General features: G+C 43.9%; 1 protein-coding gene across 2 annotated transcripts in view; it reads right to left on the bottom strand.

Annotated features, from left to right (window-relative positions):
* LOC126416611 (cuticle protein 7-like) overlaps positions 1-19,475 on the bottom strand; it is a 139,872-nt gene that overhangs the window by 32,175 nt on the left and 88,222 nt on the right. The window contains exon 4 of one of the 2 annotated variants that reach the window (XM_050084367.1): positions 10,534-10,865. The exons of the other annotated variant lie outside the window; for it this stretch is intronic. Coding sequence (XP_049940324.1) covers positions 10,642-10,865 — 224 coding nt within the window. The 3' untranslated portion in view covers positions 10,534-10,641. Of the gene's footprint in view, positions 1-10,533; positions 10,866-19,475 lie in introns of those variants that run through there. 2 annotated transcript variants of the gene reach the window in all.

The following is a 19,475-nucleotide window of genomic DNA, read 5'->3' as shown; positions in this document are numbered from 1 at the left end:
TCATAGTTTCTGGGCAGTTTGCGTTATGACGTTCAAACTTCACGGTTGGCCGCGGTGCATTTTGGGAATAGTATGGCTTGTTGTTATCGGCACACTTTCATTTAGATGGGCTCGTCAATAAGCAAATTTGGTGCATTTGGCTACCTGAGAATCTGCATTTTGCAATCGAGAAGTCTCTTCGCCCTCAACGAGTGACTGTGTGGTGTGCAACGTCTAGTCATGGAATAACTGGTCTGATATTTCTTCATGTCAGGGTGGCTACCGAACGGTACGTGAAGGTATTGGAAGATGATTTCATCTCCATTATCCAAAGTGACACAGATTTAGACAAGATGTGGTTCATGCGAGACGGAGCTCGCCCCCATTGAAGCAGGAAAGTGTTTCGTGTCCTGGAGGAGCACTTTGAGGCCTGCTTTCTGACTCTGGGGTACATAGAGGCCACTAGCATGGCCCTCGATTGGCCGACATATTCTCTGGATCTGAACACATGCTACTCCTTTTTTGAGAGTATTTTAAAGACATCGTATATAGCAATAATCCCAAAACCATCACTGAGCTTAAAACAGCCATTCAGCAGGTCATCGACAGAATCAATGTTTCGAAACTTCAGCGGGTCATGCAGAATTTCGCTATTCGTCTGCGCAACATCATCGCCAATTATGGCAGGCATATCGAATATATCATATCCTAAATACGAATATTTTAGTGACTTTTACATGTCGAATAAATTGTGAGCACGTCGTAGTTTGTAACTAATTTACTATTTTTAATCACATAGTTCAATAATTGTCACCCGGCAGTTACGGTAGACTCCGCCATTTAAACACTACAGTTCGGAAACCTCTAGTGGCAGAGGATTGCAGCTTGCTTCAACAATGCTGGAAATTCGAGTGTGTAACAAGTATGACGTGTAATACCTCAACCGATATCGGTAACAGAATAAAAATTCGGAGAAATTTCTTTTCAGCATTACCTCCTACATATTGTTAACACAAAGCGCTTGTTCTGGCATTTCGCGCAATTGTGGAAAAAGCCAGATCGACACACATGTGTTTGTGATTCTTGCAATCACAAACACCTGCCTCGACACCCTTGTCTGAATCTCCTCTAGCCCTCATCGACGAAAACCATTCTTATCCCTTACAACGACGCGACAGCACTATAAATCCAGCACCGCAACATCCGCTCTCTATATCTCAATAAAACTCTTTTAATAGATATCCTGCCGGCCGATGTAGCCGAGCGGTTCTAGGGGCTTCAGTCTGGAACCACGCAACCACTACGGTCGCAGGTTCGAATCCTGCCTCGGGCATGGATGTGTGTGATGTCTGCAGGTTAGTTCGGTTTAAGTAGTTCTAAGTTCAAGGGAACTGATGACCTCAGGAGTTAAGTCCCATAGCGCTCAGAGCCATTTGAGCCAATAGATATCCTGCCCCAACAGAACCTCCATACCTCCATCCTTAATGAAACGTTCCTCTAACCCCATCACACCATCCGAACTTCTCCCTAACATCCTAAACACCACATGCAACACAGAGGCGGCAAGTTTTAATTGGCCACCAGCATTTCTGTTCCACCACAATCCTTGCTACTCCCACCGAACACCTCATTATTGCCGCTGACCAGAACATCCATATTAGATACCTCGCAGAACTTCATCAGTGGCGCCAGCTTACCGACTACCTGCAGGGTGACATAGTGCCCATCCCACACTACACCAATCCTGAAAGCAACATCACTCCAGATGTCGTCCAAGAATTTCCTAGTCTCCTTGGACGCCTCACTGCAGAGGCCCTCAATCCACTGTACTTCTCACTTTCTCCTCCCACAGCCTCATCTCTATTCCAATCCCCATCCAAGAGTTCTTCAAGACAATGACTGTGCCAACTGGAATGCCTACTGGGAATCCATATAAACACAGATTGCGAGCCGCCCCTGACCTTCCAGGAACCTGACATTATCCCTTATGCCACATCCTTCCTGCAGCAGACGATGTCAGAAACTGTATTCACCCACATTCCTATGAAGAGCATATATGCTCATTATCTCACTTTCCCCCAGCTAGCTTTACTCCTCTTGAATCCCGTCGCTTATGCTGCTTCTTCTTGCAGACTCATGAGCAGGATGCACTCACACGCCACCAGCAAATACTGAGGCACATCAGGAATTAATTAAATGCACGAAAATGCCGGAGCTGCCACCAGACTTTCACCAGACTCGACGCTACACTTCTCATAAACTCTTCCAAGCACTGGAAAGCATTCCGTCGACTCACAGGTTCACCCCATACCTCACTACCTGCTCCTCCACAACAACCATACAACCATCCCTTACCTGACAACTTCAGCAAAGCTTCTCCATCACCTTGTCCATCCCTGATAACCCTCCTTTTTGTTAAGCCATGTTCCCTATGATCCACGAATGTACTAACATGGCTGTTTGTCCCCTGACTCCCGGCTTCCGGTACTTTGGTGACATACCACAAACAGGATTAGATACACCAGTCGCAATACATGACACAAAACAAGCACACTCCGCTGCAGAGTGAAAATCTCATTCTGCAACTGCTTGAGCACAGAAAACGGAATACCGGCTTCCGGTACTTTGGTGACATACCACAAGCAGGATTAGATACACCAGTCGCTATACATGACACAAAACAAGCACACTCCGCTGCAGAGTGAAAATCTCATTCTGCAAGTGCTTCAGTACTTCACAGAAAACGGAATACGTGCCCTGCTCCAGACTTCATCATCTATCGACACCTTAAAGTCCCCTCATCACCCTTTATACCACTATCTTCTCCACCTTCTTATTTAATCGACAGTCCCTTGTCACTATTAACAACACCAGTTACCGTATCCTACACCCGATTGTAGGAGTGCCCCAAGCTCTGTCCTCTTTCCTCTCCCTTTTCTCCTATGGACTGCTGATATGCCCAAATTACTCCATCTCCACTTTCTTCGGCCTCTACTCTACACTCCAGAAATCCAGTCGATACCTCGAAAATCATCTCAGTTAGTTTACCTCCTGGTGTAATCAATGGCTACTCAAGATCAGTGCCTCCAGAATCCCGGCAATAATCATAGGACGAATCACCTGCACCTTCTGCCTCCATAACACCTACCTTGCAATACACAACCATCCTATTCAATTAAATAACACGCCAAAATATTTTGACTAACCATCGATCTGCAACTGACTTGGGAACCATCCCACAGAAAGCCCGCAAGAGACTTAAACTACTAAAACTACTAACTGGATAAACTTGGGGTTTACACCTTTCCATGTTCCCCACAATTAAAACATCTCGTTCCGACTTATCCTCTACTATGCAAATGTTGCATGGACCTCTGCCCCACCAAAGTTCCATAATTCCCTCCAAACGCTCGAACACCATGCACTCCGTCTCGCTTTATGGATCTGTTTACCTTCCCTCACTTGGATCCTCTACCATATTATCAAATTTCCACCCTTTCTCGCCTACATCTCCTAGTCTATGCACTAGATTCGGATAACGCTATAACCCAACTGCTTCGCCTCTAATCACTATGCTTCACATACTCATCCCTACACCTACACAAACTCCATATGCTATCTCAACACAACTGCAGCCCATGTACTCCCCCACACAGTGAGATCCTTCACGGTATTTATCCCTCCTACCACTCCACATCAGGGATCCTCTCTTTCCTTTTCTCTCTCCATCCACCCCTATCCCTTTCCTCTTGTACCACTATCCTCCTCACATATCATGCTCCTCCTCACCCTCCGCCTTTTCCACCGTCTGTACTCCCTCTATCCACCTCTCATCACCTCCATGGTTTATCCACTACCAGATACTCTATCTCTTCACCCACACCCTATCGACCTCTTTGAAACTTGTTCGCTCCTCCCACAACTCACTTAGTGCATGTCCTTCAGATGTGAAGTGAAAGTATATTGCGCCAATGCTTTTTCATAGAAGAATATCACCACATTGCAATTGTGTTTTTTAAAATTGTATACATTTTTGGTCCTTTTACCTGTATCCCATAAATCTTTTTAGTTTAAAATGAAAACAATCTTCATATTCTGTTTTGTTTCATCTTGATATATCTTTGACAAAATAGCATTGTCTGAACTACAGAGTATTGGAACACTGACAGCCCAGCCCCCACCCATATGGATCGGGGGGAGGGGGGGGGGGCAGTGAAATAACAACAGAAAAAAAAGTGCAGCATGATCTTAGTCACCAGAGACCTTGCGAGATGGCGACACGGAACTGGCAGCTACGACATCTTGCGCCACCTGTGACGTGATGTGACTCTCGGCTTAGACGAGGCGGGGATTCGTGTGTGAACGGTGCGTTGCTACAAGCATGACGCCTACCCACGAAGTTGTGCTGTTAGCGTGATGTTGTGATATCAAGGGCGAGCGAAGCCAACACAGAGGCCCGTTACGTCTGCCGTCTGGAATCCATGAAATGAACCTCGACGAGATGGGGTTGTTTGTGGTGGGTTCAAATGGCTCTGAGCAGTATGGGACTTGACTTCTGAGGTCATCAGTCCCCTAGAACTTAGAACTACTTAAACCTAACTAATCTACGGACATCACACACATCCATGCCCGAGGTAGGATTCGAACCGGTGACCGTAGCGGTCACGGGGTTCCAGATTGAGGCGCCTAGAACCGCTCGGCCACACCGGCCGTCTGTTTGTGGTGGGAATGGTCTGTCGTGTTTCAGGGATACGGCAGGGCACACGCAAGGTTGTTGCAGGTTATCACGTACACGTATTGTCCCTTGTTATTGGCTGTACTGGTTGTTAATCACGAATCTGCTCGGGCTGGGAGCAAGTAGCGTCACCGATTGAACTTCTGACTATTACATTATTGTTCTAAGCTGAGAAGATCACCAACTGCTCCGTCGTGTTCCCCACATGTGTTCTTGTGATAGAGCTCCCTAAGCGCTGCTCAGCTCTTTATTAAAAAAAGAAAAATCAATTTCTGAGTGGTCTTGTACGGACCGAGACGAGTTCCACATAATTAACACTTTGTTCTGGAGCACCACACCTCAAACAATTCGATTCGCTTCTGCTTCGGTTTCTCTACCATCCACGTCGCACAACCATACAATGCTGTGCTTCAAATGTACATTCTTAGCAATTACTTCCTGAAATTACAGCTTGTGTTTGATACCAGTAAACTTCTTTTCACCATCAATGTCCTCCCTGAATGTCCTAGTCTGATTTTTATGTTCGGCTTGCCTCGTGCGCCATGGGTAATTTTGCTAACAAGGTAACAGAATTCCCAAGTTTCGTCTACTTCCTGATCATCAATTTTGAAAAATTAAACCTCTCGCTATTTTAGTTTCTGCTGCATCTCATTATATTTGTCCTTTTCCCGGTTTATTCTCAATCCATATCCTGTATTCATTACAGTGTACATGTCCTAGATACATTATAATTCTTCTTCATATTCACTGTAGATAGCAGTATTATCAGCTAGCCTTATCATCGGTATTCCCTCACCCTTTTGCTATGCGAAATTGTTTGCTACTCTGAGGCCAATGGATCAGATGAGTTGACATCGTGACAAGAAATTCCTATTGTACTGTGTTTCCCAAAGTATCCTTCTTACTATTGGTCACATATACCTAGCAGACCACAGATAGGATGGTACATGTCTTAGACGCTCTCCTTTTCTTTCAAAGGTAACAGAAGGAAGTAATTTTGTGGTGAGTCCCAGAGCTCATAGGGACCCGAGCAAATGGACTTGCCGATACAGCTTCAAAAAGCGCGTCATCCCTTCGACCTGCTCGCTGCTCTATCCGCTGAGGGCAGTTGATCCCTGTGTTGTAGGCTTAGTGGAAGCAATTGAAGAATAGTATTTAAAATCTTGTTGAAGGCCTCGCTCTGACCACGACGATCAGAAGAAGTATCCCTTTTAAGGCACAGACAGGAACATTGCCCGTTAGCATATGGTTCCCTCTTACGGCAGGAGGTGCCAACAATGTGCCAAAGTCTTAAAACACGGCTCTTGATACAGTATCGGTTAATTGTATTTTGTGTGACGACAAGGGTCTCCCATAGGATCTGACGTCTATTTTGAATCACGAGACGAATGAGGTTCGTGTTTTAAGTATCTGTGTGTCGTTAATGTAGTATGGGTAGAGTGCATAGATCACCCATCATTTATGAGTAGTCATACGGACACAGTAATCTCCCCCCTACTGGTATTTTATGCTTGATTTTAAATAGTCCTTCAACTATGTTAATGTTGTATTTTCCCGCAGTTAATGTTGTATTTCCAATTCTTGTTTCTTGATGTAGCCTGGTTTCCAAATTTATTGTTGTCTTCATATATTCCACCATCTTCGTCTCCATTTATTTCACGCAAGGGCACTGTTCAAGTCGCGTTTAGCGCACTATAACGCTAATTGCGGGAGACTATAAGAGGCGACAGACAGTACCAGTCTGGAGACGCTGCTGTAGCGTATATGCAACATAGTGCACTCCGATGAATGAAGACACGCTACGATGTATAGCAAGGGATTAGTGCGGCTTTTGTGTCTTTCGGATGTGCATACGGCAAATGCGGAAACATGAGGCCAGGGAACGTTATTACGAAATGATTAAAAACAGAAGCAATGTGCTGTTATTCGTTTGTTGATGAAGAAGGAGAAACACCGGCAGACATTCATCGTTCAATAAAGAATTTGTTTGGGGCAGCATTCCGTTGTGGAATGGTGCGACAAGAATAGCTGCTGTTTCATGATAACGCACGTCTTCATATTGCAATTATCGTAACGCTGAAATACGACAGCTCAAGTGAGAGAACGACGAGCACCCGTCCGATAGCCCTCATGTCTGCTCATGCGTTATCATCCGTCCGGTACCACAAAAAGGTCTTGAAGGGTCGGTGATTCGTGAAGGACGAGACTACCAAAGGGTTATCATCAACCTGATGCGTCAATGCTCCCAAGGAACTTGCCTGCTTGGCATACCGATTCTTAGATGTACGGCCTTCGAACTGAAACTTTTCTGATCCCCTCTTATAGCACTGTGTCTTATTTAACTGTACAGCTTTTGTGTCATATATTAATTAGGCCGCCCCCCCCCCCCCCCATGAACCATGGGCCTTGCCGTTGGTGGGGAGGCTTGCGTGCCTCAGCGATACAGATGCAACTTCAACGGAGGGTTATCTGCTGAGAGGGCAGACAAACGTGTGGTTCCTGAAGAGGGGCAGCAGCCTTTTCAGTAGTTGCAGGGGCAACAGTCTGGTTGATTGACTAATCTGGCCTTGTAACACTAACCAAAACGGCCTTGCTGTGCTGGTACTGCGAACGGCTGAAAGCAAGGGGAAACTACAGTCGTAATTTTTTCCGAGGGCGTGAAGCTTTACTGTATGGTTAAATGATGATGGCGTTCTCTTGGGTAAAATATTCCGGAGGTAAAGTAGTCCCCCATTCGGATCTCCGGGCGGGGACAACTCAAGAGGACGTCGTTATCAGGCGTTCTACGGATAGGAGCGTGGATTGTCAGATCCCTTAATAGGGCAGGTAGGTTAGAAAATTTAAAAAGGGAAATGGATAGGTTAAAGTTAGATTTAGTGGGAATTAGCGAAGTCCAGTGGCAGGAGGAACAAGACTTCTGGTCAGGTGAATATAGGATTATAAAAACAAAATCAAATAGGGGTAATGCGGGAGTAGGTTTAATAATGAATAAAAAGATAGGAGTACGGGTAAGCTAATACAAACAGCATAGTGAACGCCTTATTGTGGCCAAGATAGACACGAAGCACACGCCTACTACAGTAGCACAAGTTCATATGCCAACTAGCACTACAGATGACGAAGAAATTGAAGAAATGTATGATGAAATAAAAGAAATTATTCAGGTAGTGAAGGGAGACGAAAATTTAATAGTCATGGGTGACTGGAATTCGAAAGTAGGAAAAGAAGAGAAGGAAACGTAGTAGATGAATACGAATTGGGGGTAAGAAAAGAAAGAGGAAGCCGTCTCGTAGAATTTCCACAGATCATAACTTAATCATAGCTAACACTTGCTTCAAGAATCATGAAAGAAGGTTGTATAAATGGAAGAAGCCTGGAGATACTAGAAGGTATCAGACAGATTACATAATAGTAATACAGAGATTTAGGAATCAGGTTTGGTAATGAACTGTAGATTAAAACTGAAGAAACTGCAAAAAGGTGGGAATTTGAGGAGATGGGACCTGGATAAACTGACGAAACCAGAGGTTGTACAGAGTTTCACCCGGAGAGCATAAGGGAACAACTGACAGGAATGGGGGAAAGAAATACAGTAGAAGAAGAATGGGTAGCTTTGATGGATGAAGTAGTGAAGGCAGCAGAGGATCAAGTGGGTAAAAGAACGAGGGCTGGTAGAAATCCTTGGGTAACAAGAGAAATATTGAATTTAATTGATGAAAGGAGAAAATAAAAAATGCAACAATTGAAGCAGGCAAAAAGGAATACAAACGTCTCAAAAATGATATCGACAGGAAGTGCAAAATGGCTAAGCAGGGATGGCTAGAGGACAAATGTAAGGATGTAGAGGCTTATCTCACTAGGGGTAAGATAGATACTGGCTACAGGAAAATTAAAGAGGCCTTTGGAGACAAGAGAACTACTTGAATGAATATCATGAGCTCAGATGGAAACCCAGTACTAAGCAAAGAAGGGAAAGCAAAATGGTGGAAGGAGTATATAGAGGGTCTATACAAGGACGATGTACATGAGGACAATATTATAGAAATGGAAGAAGCTTTAGATGAAGATGAAATAGGAGACATGATACTGCGTGAAGAGTTTGACAGGCACTGAAAGACCTAAGTCGAAACAAGGCCTCGGGAGTAGACAACATTCCATTAGAACTACTGACAGCCTTGGAAGAGCCAGTCCTGGCAATACTCTACCATATGGTGAGCAGAATGAATGAGACAGGCGAAATACCTTCAGACTTCAAGAAGAATATAATCATTCCAATCCCAAAGAAATCAGATGTTGACAAATATGAAAATTACCGAACTATCAGTTTAATAAGGCACGGCTGCAAAATACTAATGCGAATTCTTTATAGACGAATGGAAAAACTGGTAGAAGCCGACCTCGTGGAAGATCAGGTTGGGCTCCGCACACTTACTGGAACACGTGAGGCAATACTGACCCTACGACTTACCTTAGAAGCTAGATTAAGAAAAGGCAAACATACGTTTCTAGCATTTGTAGACTTAGAGAAAGCTTTTGACAATGTTGACTGAAAACTCTCTTTAAAATTCTGAAGGTGGCAGGGGTAAAATCCAGGGAGCGAAAGGCTATTTACAAATTGTACAGAGACCAGATGGCAGTTATAAGAGTCGAGGGGGATGAAAGGGAAGAAGTGGTTTGGTAGGGAGTGAGACAGGGTTGTAGCCTCTACCCGATGTTATTCAATCTGTATATTGAGCAAGCAGTAAAGGAAACAAAAGAAAAATTCGGAGTAGGTATTAAGATCCACGAAGAAGAAATAAAAAATTTTGAGGTTCGCCGATGACATTGTAATTCTGTCAGAGACAACAAATGTCTTGGAAGAGCAGTTGAGCGGAATGGACAGTGTCTTGAAAGGAGGATATAAGATGATCATCAACAAAAGCAAAACGAGGCTAATGGAATGTAGTCGAATTAAGTCGGGTGATGCTGAGGGAATTAGATTAGGAAATGAGACACTTAAAGTAGTAAAGGAGTTTTGCTATTTGGGGAGCAAAATAACTGATGATGGTCGAAGTAGAGAGGATAAAAAATGTACACTGGCAATGGCAAGGAAAGCGTTTGGTTCAAATGGCTCTGAGCACTATGGGACTTAACTTCTGAGGTCATCAGTCCACATCTACGCCCGAGGCAGGATACGAACCTGCAACCGTAGCGGTCGCGCGGCTCCAGACTGTAGCGCCTAGAACCGCTCGGCCACTTCGGCCGGCAAGGAAAGTTTTTCTGAAGAAGAGAAATATTTAACATCGAGTATAGATTTCAGTGTCAGGAAGTCGTTTCCGAAACTATTTGTATGGAGTGTAGCCATGTATGGAAGTGAAACATGGACGATAAACAGTTTGGTCAAGAAGAGAATAGAAGCTTTAGAAATGTGGTGCTACAGAAGAATGCTGAAGATTAGATTGGTAGATCACATAACTAATGAGGAGGTATTGAATAGAATTGGGGAGAAGAGGAGGGAGAAGAGGAGTTTGTGGCACAACTTGACTAGAAGAAGGGACCGGTTGGTAGGACATGTTCGTAGGCATCTATGGATCACCAGTTTATTATTGGAGGGCATCGTGGAGGGCAAAAATCGTAGGGGGAGATCAAGAGATGAATACACTAAGCAGATTCAGAAGGATGTGGGCTGCAGTACGTACTGGGAAAAGAAGCAGCTTGCACAGGATCCAGTAGCATGGAGAGCTGCATCAAACAAGTCTCAGGACTGAAGACCACAACAACAACAATTAGAAAGCAAGGAGACTTGTTATTGTATAGTTTGCCAAAAAAACACTCATATATTAAAAGAAATTCGTCGTTTTTATTTGAGTTTTTAAATAGTTTGCACAATATGTTACAAAAGAACAGCTGCTACTACGTATTTACAGACAAGACTGGGACGGTGCTCCTCAGTACTGGTAGCTGGCGTGTGACGTGGTGACGGCGGTGTGCGAGCTCTTGAGTGGCGCGCCGTACAGCGCGGCTGGGGGCGGTGGGGCGGCCTTGGCGGGGGCAGCGACTACTGCGGGGGCGGCGAACACTACAGGAGCCTTGGCGAAGACGACGGCGGGGGCGGCTCGGGGCGGCAGAGGCGCCAACCGCGGCAGGGCGGCGGGCAGCGGCACCAGGCGGCCTGCAACACCATAACAAGCACAGCTGATGTAATATAAGGCCGCGGAATGAAGGCGTTTTGACCTCCTGAGGAGGCTGGCGACCTGTTCATCAGATTAGATTGTAAAATTCCACGTCTTGGCCACATGTTACCTTATAATCATTGCTAACCCGTTTCGACTTTGCAGCTGTCATTAGTGCTGATTACGGGCCTCTTGTAATTTTTAGGTTTCATGATGGCTGTAAAGTCGAAACGAGCTTGAATGAAGCCATAGACATACCTGGTTGTTATAATAAGACTGAAACTACACACGGATGTGATCATCGTACCGCAGAAAACCTTGGTACATGTGCTAAAGCGTTAATGCGGAACCAATCGACACTGAAAAAAATTTGTTACAGCTTTGGCAACCAGCTGCGAATCTGACGCTGTACAGCATTTCGTCGACATCTCCGGTAGTCACAGTGAACAAACTGTGTAACCGGCGGTTACTACTAAAATGAACGTTATGAGGTCCTCACTAGTTTGATCTTTTCTGACCACATGTCTTTCCTAATCCATTACATATGCCGTCATTTCCATACATCTCTCTCGCATTCTTAGCGCCAGGTTTACAAACGCCCGCCAGATGTGGGATTAACTTCTTACCAGCGTAAATTGGTTCCGCATTAACACATTAGAATATCTACCACGTTTCGCTGCCATACTATAATCGCAGTTCACGCAGCACCTCTGTCATCATCTGGACTTTAATTATAGTCACCCGGTATAATTTAATGCAACACAAAGGAGCCGCCGGTATTCACAACAAGCGCGATGGATGTAATACAAAGATACGAGATATTATCACTGGAAACCGGAGCAGGAGCGGCGAAACACTACCAGTGACGATTCCTTTCCTCCCTTTATCTCCCGTACGGTATTGTGTACTGCCCCTTTCCTGTTGTTAAAGAATATGGGGTGATTCACCTACGTGTAAATACATTTCCGAAACCACTTAAGATGCCTTAATGTTATGTTCACCGTAATGAAGTCTGAAAACTTCCTTACTAAGTGACGTATAATCTGCTTTGACAGTAGTAATAGTCGGACAGATACTAGTATGAACATAAATTTTTCGAATAGAATATATTTGACAGCAAATCTTCTTCATGTTCAAAACAGGTAAATCCTAAGTTCTGAACATTGTATTTACGCTAAACTAGTAACTAGTCTTTTAGGACGACTAAACTAGCAGCAATAATTATTATTAATCAATCTGAAAAAGGAAAGTTGATACCTAAATTTGAACCGTTCGTACGTTAGTATCGATGCATGCTGCTTATTAAACTTATCTGTACTTCATATCACAGAGAAGGTTTCGCCAACATCCCGGCAGGCACCCTCAGCGCGGATTTAACTGCACACGTCCTCTTCGCCGACGATTCTTTTGTTGCAGTTCCGTGTAGTAACTACGGTTGTTCAACGTGATCTGAGGTTCGGTTCGCTATGTTATCGATAATGATCCGTAACTGTGAAAAATATACCAACGAAACAAAAAGTTAATGCTTGCCACTGATTTCGTGCACGCTTCTCAGTTCTCTTGCTTTGCTTTGTGGGTGCCTGGCTGCCAGAATTTACCACAAAGCCAAGGACCGGTGTAGAAAGGAAACGGTAAGAACGTTTTGTTACTTGTGATTATGCTACTGGTTGTGATTAGCGAAAACCACTTTTATTCGAGCTAGCCCTTGTTACCGAAATTTAATTCGGGTTCTAGCTTTGACTAGCGACTTGTCTATTTATCTTAGCACTCAATGTGGGTCAGCATTCTGAGTTACCAGGATATACCTGAATTAATGCTAAACCTACTTGTGATGGGCAATACAATGGAAAAATGAAACACTTTTTCTATTTGGTGCAATCAAGACCAGGTGTAAAAAGAATCAATCATTTATAAATTGTGTGTTTCCTTTTTAAGAACTCATGTATTAAAAGTACCGTGAAAGATTAATCTTTTAATTGGTAGTTCTCTTTTAAACACTCGTTGTTAAAGGATCACAATTATTTTTTTTAGTTAAAGTTAACTGACTCAAAATATAAGAACGGCTTGTTCACAGCTAAGATCTGAAAGGGTGTGTGATTTGTAATTCATTTCCGTTGTCACATTGCGGCTAAATGATTTCAGTTTTTACCCTATTACCCTATACATGTTTTATAGAACCTCATATGAGCTGAATGAAGGGACCGAGCGATATCTAGATTTATTAATTCATATGTTGAACAACAGAAATTTGTTACAACACTTGTAGATTCTGTTGCTATTGATTCTCTCTCTTTTTATGGCATTTAATTTTCCATAAATGTTTAAAAAAATAGCTTGAAGTGTCATTCTGATCGTGTGATTCATTAATAACATGATGGTGTCTCTTCAATGGCCTATTTTGAAGAAAGTAAACTATTTCCTGTTAATTATCATCTTTCTCAGTGGTGTAATTGTTCATTCTGTGAATACTGTTGGAACGTCTCTCAGGCGAATAAATGTTGTGAAGTTATTTCTTCTTCTCTGACACGCTGAGTTACGCGTCTTAACATTCACAGTTGTATTCAACCTGTCATATCAACTTCCCTGTAGTTAATATTGCTATGAAAAAAGAATATTCATAGTTTTATGAAGACTTTCACACAATTCATCTAAGTGAAAGACGAATTACGATGTCTTAAACATGTTTGACGGCATTCGATCTGAAGGTATACAGGGTGTCCGGAAACATTCTAGAAAGCCAGTAAGGCTGTTGGAGGATATGTTGTACAGAGAAATAATTGTTTAGAATAACACTCGCTACGTTGCACCGAGTTAATTAACGAATTACGATGTCTTACACATGTTTGAAGGCATTCGATCTGAATGTATACAGGGTGTCCGGAAACATTCTAGAAAGCCAGTAAGGCTGTTGGAGGGTATGTTGTACAGAGAAATAATTGTTTAGAATAACACTAGCTACGTTGCACCGAGTTAATTAGCATTTAATCTGGCCAGTATGGCCATTGCGAGTTCAAATTCAATCGGTGCGCCAGATACAATTAATGTCAGGCGTTCTCATAGCGCAGATGATGGAATGCAACACTGCAGAGCCTTTGACTGGAGTTGGAGCCTTGATACCGTCCCATGTCCAATTTTTGAATCGCTGTCTTGTTTGATTTTAGGAAACCTAAGGGAGAACACATTTGACGACACCGAATCTGGCGGATTGCTTGAATTTGCTCGCTGAGTGACCTGATTGGCCAATTTCAACGTTAATTAGTTTGAAAACGGCGCGTGGTATCGAACTTTTTTCTTATCAATTATTTCTCAGCACAGCCCACCCTTAAATACCTTTGTAGGCTTTACAGACTGTTTCTGACTACCATGTATTGAACAGCAATGGTCCTACAACACTCTGTTGGGGTATGTCCGAGATCCATTTTATGTACGAAAATTTCTTTCCGTTGAGATTCACAAGCAATGTTTTTTATGTTCTAGCAACTCTTTAATCTGGTCAAAAAGCTGGTTTGAATTTGTGTAAGTCTAAGTCTGCAGGCTTTCGTGACCATTGTCAGTTGAGTGCTCAATCTTCAATGGGCACAAGATCCTGAAAGGGAATCCAGCAGAGAGGTCGAAACGTCGATCGTTTAGAAAAAATATTAAGCGCTCTAACAACCCAGAAGATTTCAAGGTCAGTGGTTGATATTCTTTAAGATATTATTTCGTTCATTAGGCGACTTTACATCTCAGCTACTACGACTACACCGGAGTGTTACTCACCAGGCAGGGGCGCGGGTGCGGCGACCCTGGCGGGCGCGGGAGGCGGTGGTGCGCCGCCGGAGCGGGAGACGACGGCGTTGAAGCCGGCGCCGGGCGCGGCCGAGTACTGCACGGTGCGGACGGCGCCGTCCGGCTCGACGACGCTGTAGCTGCCCTGCACGGCGTCGCCGCTGCGGCTCTCCTGCTGCTGCTTGGCGTCGCCCGTCAGCGCGTCGCTCACGCTGTAGCTGAAGCTGTACTGCGGGTTCGGGTCGTAGTCCGCGTCAGCCCCGGCCGCCGCCAGCGCTCCTGTCGGCGACGCCGGTGGTTATTCCAGACTATTCACTGCACTTGGCACTCACCCGCAGTGCCTGTTGAACAGCCCTCCAGAACACAACAGTGTACCATAAAAATAATTACGACAAGCTAGGAAAACGGTAAGGCAGTGTTGAATCGTGCTAGGGTTGGGTCCTTTATGCATGCCTAACAAAAGAAGAGAAGCTGCCACAAACGTAGGAGAAAACTACGTGCTCTGAGAGGATATGTGGTCTAATTTCAGTGGTTATACACTCCCAATCACACTAATGTGATCATTTGTCAAAAGCCTGAGTAACCACATTTTGCAGCAATGATCTCCGTGGATTGTGCAGAGAGGACTAAGTCAGCATCTGGAAGGTGCCGACAGGGATGCGGAGGTATGCCGACTCCAGTGCCGTCGTCAGCTGCTCTTGGTTTCTCAACTGACGATCCAACACGCGATCAGCTCGATCGAAGTAGTCTCAATGATTCTCGACTTGGCCCAAAATCCAAGGAGTTCGGTGCCCGAGGGAGTGTAGTAAACTCATTCTGGTGTTCGAACCATACACGTACATTACGAGCTGTGTGACACGTTGCATTGCTCTGCAGGTAGAACCCATTGTGCCGTGCAAAATCAGGTGGATCGGTTTCCCAAGGATATATGCATACATATGTTGATCAACTGTGCTCTCCAGAATGACGAAATCATCCACTGAAAGCCACGACAATTTTCGCCAGATAACAACATTCTTTCCTCCGGTCTAGACGCTTCCAGTGATTGCTACAGGGTGATTCCCTACAGATGTTTCATTCCGTAAATTCCAAACTACCATCCATCTGATGGAGCATAAAAAAATTCATCTGAACAGGCCACCTGTCGCCGCTCAGTCGACGTCCCCAGTCGCAACACTGGTGTGCAAATTCCCACCCTCGTCACCGATGAATGAACCTGGCTCATGCTCTGGAGGCCAATACACAGCAACATACGCAGAACGGCTGTTGAGTCAACACAGTTGGTAGCTCCTTTGCTCAACATCAGATCACCTACACACATTTCCACAGGCGTCACTCACAGCACTCATCTCTGGACCGTGATGCACCACAGTTAAATCGACACCGGTTTTGGAAATTGCCATTTTGCCATGCACAGTATACTTTAACCACGGCACCATTCCCACTGTTTACTAACTAAGTTGTTTAAGAAATGCTTCCTCCATTCGTCCTAAAACCAATGAGCATGCCCTTCTGGAAGTGAGATAAATTTTTCCGTTTCCAGGTGACGACAACGAACTCACTGTTTTCCGCGTCTCCCCGACGTACTGTATATACACTCCTCTGCTAGTGTCGTCTGTGAATGGTTATTGCGCGTTGACGCTGAGCGTGGGGGTTGGTCAAATTAATATGTAATTTACAAGTAGGTTGACACTATAGGCCAACATTTCAGTATGATTTTACTACACTCCCTCCGGTCTGGAAATATGTACTGACTGGCTGGGGAAGATTGTCATAAGGCCGCTCTGTCCTCTCCTGAAGCGAAAACATGGATACAGCAACTGAATAAGTCAACCTGTCGAAGGAGACGGCGGGAACGGCTGGATTACGAATTTCTTTCCATAAGACAGAATTTATAGCGAACATTAAAAACGCTCCAAATTCCTACGTACACGATGCTTTACTACCAACAGAGTCAATAAATGTACTTCTTTGGGGACACAATACAGCTAAACGGTCTAGATATGTAAACAAAATCAGAGCCCAGGATAAGTAATTGGCTTATCAGATAACGAAGTACATTTGTAATAAAAACCACTCTAAGTAAAAATACAACACTACAACGGTGTCATAGAACTAGAGTGTCTTTATTAAGCGAAATCTTCACTACTTGACGAAACAGAGAAACAGTAGAGGTGGAGGAACAGAAAAGGACGGTACTACGAAAAATTATCCAAGAAACGTTGGAATACGTGGATGAGAAGAGTAATAAACCTACACTCATACTGAAAAACTATATTCTCGAGCAAAGGATAATACCGTTTTCTGGTCACTAGATTCGAAGAAATTGGAAAAAACTGTCCGAGAAAACAATATTTGACTATCGTGACAAAACTCTCAAAATAAATACCAAATGGACCAGGAAATGAGATAGGACTTCATAGAAATTAAAGTTACGAAAAGGGAAATTCTAGATTGGTCTGGAATGTACGGGAACTCTCACGAAAACGTAACATTTTATGCACAGAAGAAGAAGAAAAGAACACAGTGAAACAATGGAGAAATGTAGGAAAGACCAAAAATCAATAAGGAAGACGAAATCAATGAGAAGTTGCTTAACGTGCTCGATAGATGACCGAAATCGAAGAAATAAAGAAAGAAGAGGACGAAGGTGAAAATACAAAAGTAAACATAACGTAATGCAATGTTTCACTGTACATAACATGTAACTATCACGCATTTCCATCGTTATGACATTCTCGGCCGCACACTGCAGGGGAAATGAAGATGCTCGTGCGGCGTTGTCGGTGGCAAGTGTTTGATCACCCAATATACAGCGCGGACATGGCTGCCTCCGATTTTCATCTATGACGACAAAGTTTTGGCACAGACAACAAGCTGCAGATCAGCGCAGAGAACTGGCAGAGAGTGCGGGCGACTGCCTTCTATAATGACTTGAAGAACGGAACAACAAATGTCTTAGCCGACACTGTGACTATGTATTAGAGTAGCTGAAAAGTTGCAAATGAAACATTTTTGATTTTCACTGTGGTTACCATTTTGTGACGAACGGACTTCAAGAACAAATAGCCCTCGCACATATTGTTTGACAACAAATCAGTATAACAAATGTTATTTGACTGTATTGCGATTATCTTGGTACATACAAAATTCCATTGGCATCTTAAGTTATTTATAAACGTACTAAAATTTTTATGTATATACAACCAAAGATGGCTATAGAACTTTGAGTGTACCAAGACAATCGTAACACAGTCAAATAATATTTGTTGTATTCATATGATACATAAAAAGATGTATTATCTACAGTGAACATTCTTTATGCAGGGAAAGGTCTGATAATGAACGAAAATGTTGGAAACTAGCCGGTGACAAAAATATTGTATGCAATTCCGTCGGAAACCTTAGTTAATAAATGATAAAGTAAACTTTGTTGTAGCGCTTGTGGAGAAGCAGACAGTGCTGGCAGCTTGGAGACGAGTGCTGCTGCCTTACCTGGAATCGCCGGGGCCGCGTGTACAGCGGGAGCCGCCGAGTAGGAGACGGCTGGGGAGCCGAGGAAGCCCGCTGTAGCCACTCCCACCACCGCACACACGCACAGCAGCGCCGCCTGTGGGAAACACAGCCTGCCTCACCACGTGAACAACGCACAGCTCTCACTCGCCACTGTCAATTTATATACGGTGTTTCATGTACGACACAAGCGCCGTCTGCGGCGTTGTGGGCGAACCAGTACCCCATAGGCTTTAGGTAGGTCGTGGCCAATCACTGCATGACGTTCTAGCAAGTTGATCTGATAGTGTGTCAGGTGGTGAATCGGTTTTAATCGAGAATAAACTACACCATTTAGGAGCGGCCTTGGAAACAAGTCCGAGAAATTCGTTGCTTCATTTTTCAAATCAAATCTGTATTCGTGCCTACCACGGAAATATTTTGATCTACTGGATTGCAAGAATATCCGCAAGACGTGGCTCACAGATATAATCTCTTCTAACAGTAAAATACAAACATTCTCTTTCAAGTATGTCTGACAGCGAGTTTAGCTGCTTCACTACATCAAACACAATGTTGAACATGGAGCCAGTCAGGAAACAAGTTAGATGTTCAGATTAAGCCACTCTCTGTCCTCCAGCGTCGCAGTCCAGAAGGTATGCAGGCGAGCCTCTGTGGATTTTACATATTTTACATAACAGGGGAGATACTAGTTGGATGATGCTTCGATAGTAAGATTTAGTCATGTCCCAGTTTGATAACATCTTTATTCTGCTACAAATCCTTATTACAACTGTGTGATCTGACACTTAGTTATTAATTCGCAGAAATAATCTCTTCCCACATACTTCGCAGTTTCATGGGAAGCCTGAAGAAATTTTTTCGCAGGTTACTGGTCGAAATAGCTCGGCAGATGGTGACCCGGTGGCTGGCTTCTGTGAATAGTGTGGTACCAACTGCACTGTCCAAGCTCGCTTCACAGACCATCAGAGAGACTCAACTTACTGCAGGGTTTTCCTGATTTTTATGAAACTGCACAGATGCACCCTCATGAGAGTGTAAGGCAGATTGAATCGATTTGGCGGGGAATTAGGATCCCGCACAGCCACCGTGATATATCTGAGATCGAAGACTTATTCATTTGCAGAGTGTATTTTACATCGATTCAGCTTAGCAGCTAAAATATTACAATGGACAGGAAATTTAACCTAGTCACCTCCATTTCATAGACAGAGTGCTATCTAAGCACGCCTACCTGACCACATTATTGTAGGCGAGGGTAGGAGTACCTCGGACGGAATGTACAAACGCAACTTATAAAGTAATGCACCTTGTTTCCTTCTCCTTCA

Source organism: Schistocerca serialis, chromosome 8 (genome assembly GCF_023864345.2).
Source record: "Schistocerca serialis cubense isolate TAMUIC-IGC-003099 chromosome 8, iqSchSeri2.2, whole genome shotgun sequence".
Lineage (NCBI taxonomy): Eukaryota > Metazoa > Arthropoda > Insecta > Orthoptera > Acrididae > Schistocerca > Schistocerca serialis.
The sequence above is the reverse complement of the archived record's forward strand: the minus strand, read 5'-3'. Positions and strand labels throughout refer to the sequence as shown.